Source organism: Nicotiana tomentosiformis, chromosome 7, assembly GCF_000390325.3.
Source record: "Nicotiana tomentosiformis chromosome 7, ASM39032v3, whole genome shotgun sequence".
NCBI classification, from domain to species: Eukaryota; Viridiplantae; Streptophyta; class Magnoliopsida; order Solanales; family Solanaceae; genus Nicotiana; species Nicotiana tomentosiformis.
This window is the reverse complement of record NC_090818.1, coordinates 13,073,859-13,081,215: the sequence shown is the minus strand read 5'-3', so window position 1 is coordinate 13,081,215 and position 7,357 is coordinate 13,073,859. Positions and strand designations below refer to the sequence as shown.

Sequence of the window (7,357 nt, the reverse complement as noted above, 5' to 3'; positions counted from 1 at the left end):
TTTCTATTTCCTCGATTACCCCGATTAGTAACCTTATTACAAACTCTTTTTGCAGTATTAAACATATTGTGAAAATTTAACTACTAACAAAAATTAAATATGCAAATAAAATAGTAAATAAGAGAAAGAGTTGGAGGGAGTACACCGAATTCCATAATTAGTTGAACACTTGATGATTTTCGCAACTCTAATGTTACCACGAAGAAACGTCAATTGTTCAAAGTTCAAAGTTCAAACTTCAAACACTTTTTATCTAACGCTTACTTTAATCTAACACTTTTTATCTAACGCTTCTAACAAGTTTACTTTAATCTAACGCTTTTTATCATATATATTGAGTTAATTCGCATATTCTTAAAACGGTATATAAATTTAATTGTTATCCATTTTTTAGGGTAAACAAAAATAGTAATTGAGGTTGACTTTAGAAGTTTAAACATAATTGAGGAAAGTCATTCACGGGTTTCTTTAGATATTTCGTACAAACAATAGAAGGAAAAACAAAAAATGGTCTAAAAAAAAAAGCCAGACGAGAATTGAGGATTATTTAAGTATGATTTTGCATAACTTTTTTTGGTGTGATTTAGTTCATCATCAAAACTTATAGTTTAGTGATATTTGGCTAAAATTTCATGTTTTTGCATGTAATTTGTGTTGCATTATACCTCGATCTTGTTAATTTTTGTGTGAATATTTGTGACTCGAGCTTAATAATATTGTTTATGTGTAGAAGTCAATTGGAAGTGATTTGGAAAGTTTGCATGCAAATTGACGTCAAAATGAAAGAATTTGGAGGAAGTATAAGTTTGGTATCCAGGCACCAGCCAAAACGCCATTGACAGAAGTGGAATAAGTTTGATGTCCAGATTGACGCCAAGCGAGACGCCAAAGGGCGATTTTTATCCTAATTCGACTGGGACTTGGGGATTTCAACCCTACACATCCCCAACATGTATAAAGGGGGTTCTAAACCTATTTTTAAGAGGAGCAAATATATTTTTGACCAAGGGAGAGCATAGAGCCGTCGTGGAGGCCGGAATTCATTAGATTCTATCTTTCTTCCATCAAACTTATTAATCTTTACGTTTCTTTGGATGAATTGTTGTTTTGCTATCATGTCTATGTGGAGCTAAGTTTCGCGTTCTAGGGTTGTGGTTGTCATGAATATTGAAGTTTATTAATTATATTACCGCTAATTCGAGTTATCATCTTTGGTTGTTTCTCTAATTCTGTGCATAATTGCTTAATTGTTTGGCCAGCTGTTGAGTTCTATTTACTATGTATGCTATGCTTGGAAAATCCGTGTTTAGATTAGTGTGGAATTAGAGAGAGCGTGTTTTTGAACCCGTGGCTCGGAGAAAGATTTTGCGGTTAGGATAGGAATATACCTAACAGTCTTGCTTAGTTGAATAAAGTATTATATTCGTTCATGATAGATTCAATACCATATGAATATATGGTTGATATATTGTAGATAAACGAATAGTATTGTGGGAACATACTATTTATATAAACGATCCAGTCAACTAGTAACCATAGATAATTCTGATTAACATGTGTAATTACGAACTCAATAAGATTGATAAACCGATCACAACCCTGTAATCTATATCTCCCTTGGTTACGTGTTTAAATTTCGCAATAGTAGTTGTAATAGAAAAACCAAACTTTTGATTATCTTGGACAATAAATTGATTTTATTTTGCTTAGTTAACGATTAATTTAAGTCTCCGTAGGTTTGACATCCGACTTTCGCGTCACTTTATTACTTGACGGCCACATATACTTGTGTGTACTTGGAGAACCAACATTTAGTAATATCAATGACTATTTTTATACAATAGCTGCGAGTTCAATTCTCACTCTCTCTTTTCTATTTTCTTCCGTATAGTAGAAATTTTTATAAATATTACTTTGCTGGTACTTTGCTTCTTGAGTTAAAACTGATTAAGGTAGTTGACTGAGCTTGCACATTAATTTTTCTCTTTAACTCGTGCTACTATTTAATTTGTGAAAGTACTGCCAAAGAAGTTTAGGAGATGAGGATAATAAGTAGATGCATGTTAAATCGAGTACATTATATATTCATTCACTTATAACGTGGTAAGATAATTCCTACTTGAATAATTAAAAAAAATAATTCATTCTAGAACATTATTTTGGTATTACAATCACGGGAAATTATGGACCAAAAAAAGTCAGCAAGTAGCTATTCAGAAAATAGAGTCAACCTCAACAATTATGTTACCAATTGAAATCTGGAAAAGATGTACATTTATAATTGTTTGAGAAGCAATTAGTGTTTGATCAAGTTTTTAGAAAGTGTTTTTAAGTGTATTTTTCTCAAAAATATTTTTGGGAAAGATACTACTTTTTTCTGCTTTTCAATTCTTTTTTAATTTTTACTCAAAAATATTTTTTTCCCTAAAAACTTAGCCAAACACCTTAACATTGGGAAAAAATCTTTTGGCAAAAAAAGAGGCTTGGGCAACATGATATATAAGTCTCATATTTTGTTGGGGGTTAGCGTATGATCTGGCATAACTTTTCCTAACTCTGATTTAGTCCACCATCAAGATTTATAGTTTAGTTATACCGATAATAGCTTTTTATAGAATAAGTTTGAATTCAATTCTCACAGTCCTTTTTATATTTCCTTCTATGTCGGCATGAGCCGTAATTGAGATGTCGACAAGAGTCGTAGTCGAGATGTCAACAAGGATCGAGGTCGAAGTTGAATATTGGTGATATGAGTTGTAACAACTAATTTGTCAGGTTAGGATATTAAAAGGAAATATTCTAGTTGATATTCTCTGCACTTGTACCATTATGGTTTCTTAGAAAAATGTCCCATATATAGAGAAAAAGAGACAATAATAGGAGCATGTGATATTCATTTGTAAGAACACACTTTGAAAAAAAGATTTTCTCTCTCTTATTAAGATACAAACACCACCTTTTTACTATGATTCTTGTCTATATTATTCAATACTTTTCCATCAGATCCGAGAATAACTCTAACATTCAAGGATTTGTCTGTCACTCATCATTGTCAGGAGGAACAACCATCTAATTCATCCTTTATTTGGTGAATCATTCCTCCTATTTACTTAAATGTCATTTATTGTTATTCATTGTTATTAAATGCTACATTATTGCTCATGCTTTTTGGAATAGTTATTGCATATTGTTATCATTATTCGACCGAGTCTATCTGACGTTTATCACACCCTCGTAAGGTACATCTAGAAATATTATTGTTAACTAAGTTTAATCCATAATCACATAAATTTAATTATTTGAACCAAGAGTCATATTTTTGATCAAACGAAAAACTATTAAAATTTAAAAAAAGTTTAGGAAACGAGAATAATAGTTGGATGTATGTTACATCAAGTACAAGTATTCATTCACTTATAACGTGGTAAAATTAGTTGTTGTTGGTTTTCGAAAAATCAATTCCTATTTGAATAAGAAAAAGGGATAGTTCATGACTTTATTCTAGTAACGATTATTTTGTGTTACACTGGAATCACGGGAAATTATATACCACAAAAAGTCAGCAAGTCATTGTTCAAAAAATAGAGTCAACATCAAGTATTCTGTTAATACTAAAATTGAAATCTAAATAAGATACTAGTAATAAAGTACATTTATAATTGTTTCAGCGGCAAATAGCACGTTAGTTCCTGGTCAGTTGTCACCGTCCACGTCCAACTACCAAACTGAACCGGGAAACTAATTAGGGATTTTCGACTCTCTAATTCCCCGGTTTTCGTTCGTTTAATCACATTATTATCTTTCTCATTTAGTCAAAACAGTCATATTAGGCTTCGCTTTCTTTTTCTGTTTCTTCTCTTCACTTTACCTTTGCCTCTACGCCATTTATCACTCTCCCCTATTTCTGCTCATTCCGATAACTCTCTCAGCTCAGCTATTTCAGCTAATTTTCCCACCTTTTTTTCTGCTCTTATGCTTGGGTTCAATTAATTGAACTGAGTGGTTTGGTTTGGCTTTATAAGAAAAATGTATCGTAGCGGCGAACCACCGTCACAGCCGCCGTCCACGGCCGAAACCCTTGCCCAAATAAACCACCTCCTCACTCATCTCCTCCCGTTTTCACTTTCCATTAAGTCCTTCACTTCCCGCTGGCAAGTTCTCCGGTCGAAACTCGCTACCGTCAAGTCTCTTTTATCCGAAATCTCCGATTCTCCCCACTGGACGGAAAACGAGCTTCTTCCGACGCTGCTCCCGAATCTTCTATCCACTGTGCTACGTGTACAAACTCTTTGCGAGCAATGCTCCGACCCGGAAAAAACTCCGGGTAAGCTATTAATGCAATCGGATCTTGACATGGCTTCAGGTTGGCTTTCGAAACAGATCCATCACCTCGACCTCCTTTGCCGTTCCGGCGTACTCCGTCAGTCCACCGCTATAGTTCTCTCTCACCCTTCCGTTAACTCTACAAAAGACGATTTAGTCCTTTTTATTAAAGACCTATTCACCAGGATCCAAATCGGCGGCGTTGAGTTCAAGAGGAAGGCTTTAGAATCGTTGATTCAGCTCCTTTCAGAGGATGAGAAATCAGCTGGGATTGTTGCAAAGGAAGGGCATTTTGGGTATTTGATTAATTTACTTGACATTAATATTGATCCTTTTATACGTGAACAGGCGGTTGTTGCAGTGTCAATGCTTGTTTCTTTAAGTGAACAGGCGAGGAAATGCGTGTTTGAAGAAGGTGCTTTAGGTCCTTTACTGAGAATTATTGAGTCAGGTTCTGTTACTATGAAGGTAAAAGCTGCTTTGGCTGTTGAATGTATTACTAATGATCCTGAAAATGCTTGGGCTATCTCAGCTTATGGTGGTGTCCCTATACTTTTAGACCTATGTAAATCTGGGTCTGTTTCTGCTCAAATTCATGCTGTTGGGGCAATCAAGAATGTGTCCACAAATGAAGATGTCCGTATTGCGTTAGCAGAAGAAGGTGCAATTCCTGTTCTTCTACAGTTAATGGTTTCAGGCAAGGCGTCAGCGCAAGAAAAGGCGGCGAATTGCGTTGCAATTCTTGCTTCCTCTGGTGAGTACTACCGGGATTTGTTAATTCAAGAAAAGGGGTTGCAAAGATTGCTTCATTTGCTTCATGAATCGTCTAATTCTGATACGTTAGAGTATGTTTTACGGGCTATTCATTCGTTATCTTCTTCTGATTGCACGTCGAGGGTTTTTAGTTCATATACTACGTTTGTGATTCAGTTAGCGGAGCTTATAAAGCATGGTAGCTTAATGTTACAGTATATTTCTGCTTCATTGCTTGCAAATTTGTCGATTAGTGAGGAGAAGAAGCGGGCTATTGCTGGGTGTATGGGTTCTTTGGTGAAGCTGATGGAATCAGCTAAACCAGATGGGTTACAAGAGGTGGCGGCGAATGCATTGGTTTCGCTGTTGGCTGTGAAGTCAAATAGGAAGGAATTGGTTAAGGATGAGAAGAGTGTAATGAGGTTGGTTCAAATGTTGGATGCTAAAAACGATGTGGTGTCGAAGAAGTTCCCGGTGGCAGTGGTGGCGGCAATCATGGCGGGAGGGAGTCATGGTTGTCGGAAGCGGCTAGTTGAGGCCGGAGCATACGGACATTTGCAGAAGCTGGCGGAGGCGGAGGTGGCCGGGGCTAAGAAGGCCTTGCAGAGACTTTCCGGCAATAGGCTAAAGAGCATTTTCACAAGGACGTGGAGTAATTAGCAAAGCTAACTAACCCCGCCAACAAAAGGTAATTTTTCTGTTTAACATCTTTAATTAACTACTGTACTTGGAAGTTTATTTCATCTTTAACTTATTTGGAGTTACTGGGCCCTATCGGTCAACACCACCCCAACATGACATGCTGAATGTAGTATTTCTTTAATTTGCTTTCCATTTCTCAAGACAAAAATGGCCATGCCTATAAGCTTGGATTAATTTACCTACATTGTTTTTAAGCACACATCCTTTGGAAACCAGAAGATCAAATTGAAACATATTTTTGTTTGGTGATACAACTCATTATAGTCTTTGATCTCACTTCCCCTCCAAAAGAGAAACAAGAGAGTATGTTGGGCTCTTTAACTCAAAAAAGTAATTATTTTGTAAAAACTCCATTTTTACCTCATCCTTTTGTAAAAACACTATTAAACGGAAGCATGGGATGATCAGTTCTATTTTGATACGAGTCCCAGGCCTAATTGCCTAAAGCATGGTGTCAAAGTAGCCAAATGATACTACTTTCCTTGGACTAGTAAATTGTAGACAACTATAAAGATCAAGTCATTTGCATTGAGTAAAAGTAGGTGGACTATAATTAGAAATCCTAACTGTCCAGCCTTAAATAAGTAGTACATTTTTCTCCTCTCTTTTGTGAAACACGCTAGACATGTTAATGCTTGCAATGGGTCAGGCTGAGCTGTGATATTTTTCTTTGGCCCTATAGTGGGGGCATGATTCTCAACTTTTATTATTCAGTCTTTGGATATGAATGGCATTGATGCACTTCTTGGCTAGTTGATCATCTTATCAGAAGTGTCTTGTTGTTAGGTTTATTACTATTCATTAGCTGACTGGATTACACGTGATGAACATTAGTGCTACTTTAAGTCCATTTTACTCTAGTGAAGTTTTTACTTTTATTCACTAATCTTGTTTCCTGACATTATCGTACCTATGATGCTTCTTGCAGGTGGTTGTTTGGATTTTCCCAAGTGTCAAAATATGGAAAACCACCTCATTTCCTACAAAGAAACCAACAAAAAATCACTACACACTCGGTAAACCCCAACTTTAACCTTATACTACAATATTATTCTCAATTAGAAAAAAGAAAAAGCCTGAAAAAAAGTTGAATTTATTATTCTAAACTATATGACACATGGCATGGATGCGGTTTTTAGGGAGTATCCTTGTTTGTTTATTTTTTTCTTTTTTCATTTTTTCTGTTTATTTCACAATGTGAAGCTTTTGTAAGTGAGTGATAGTGCTTGCACCCCCACCCTCTTTTTTTTTTATCTTAGGCATCGGTTGATATTTTGTATATTCAAAGGTTTGTTTTTCTTGTAATGGCCAAAGCCCTAATTACAAAGTGTGCAACTTGTCTCTTCAATTTATTTCTTCTCTCTTTATTGGTGATAAAGTGTAGCTAACTCTTATCACATTAACATTGTCTTGCTTTTTTACAATTTCCTTTTCATATAGTATTTTTTATTGACAATCTTTTAGTGCGGCTAGAATTATGGTCAGTTTGCCGGTTGATCTTTTTAATTACTTTGTTATTTTTTATTGTTAAGGAAACAACACATAGCTTATAAACCTCGCATAAAGCTAAGCTTTTAGG

At 35.4% G+C, this 7,357-nt stretch overlaps 1 protein-coding gene across 1 annotated transcript; it reads left to right on the top strand.

The window, feature by feature from the left end:
* The first annotated feature begins 3,823 nt into the window (after positions 1-3,823).
* On the top strand, positions 3,824-7,130 carry LOC104088246 (vacuolar protein 8). Its single transcript, XM_009592892.4, has 2 exons — positions 3,824-5,764; positions 6,707-7,130. Exon 1 carries the CDS (start codon positions 4,027-4,029, stop codon positions 5,734-5,736), a length of 1,710 nt encoding a protein of 569 aa, XP_009591187.1. The 5' UTR covers positions 3,824-4,026; the 3' UTR covers positions 5,737-5,764; positions 6,707-7,130.
* Positions 7,131-7,357: the final 227 nt, after the last annotated feature.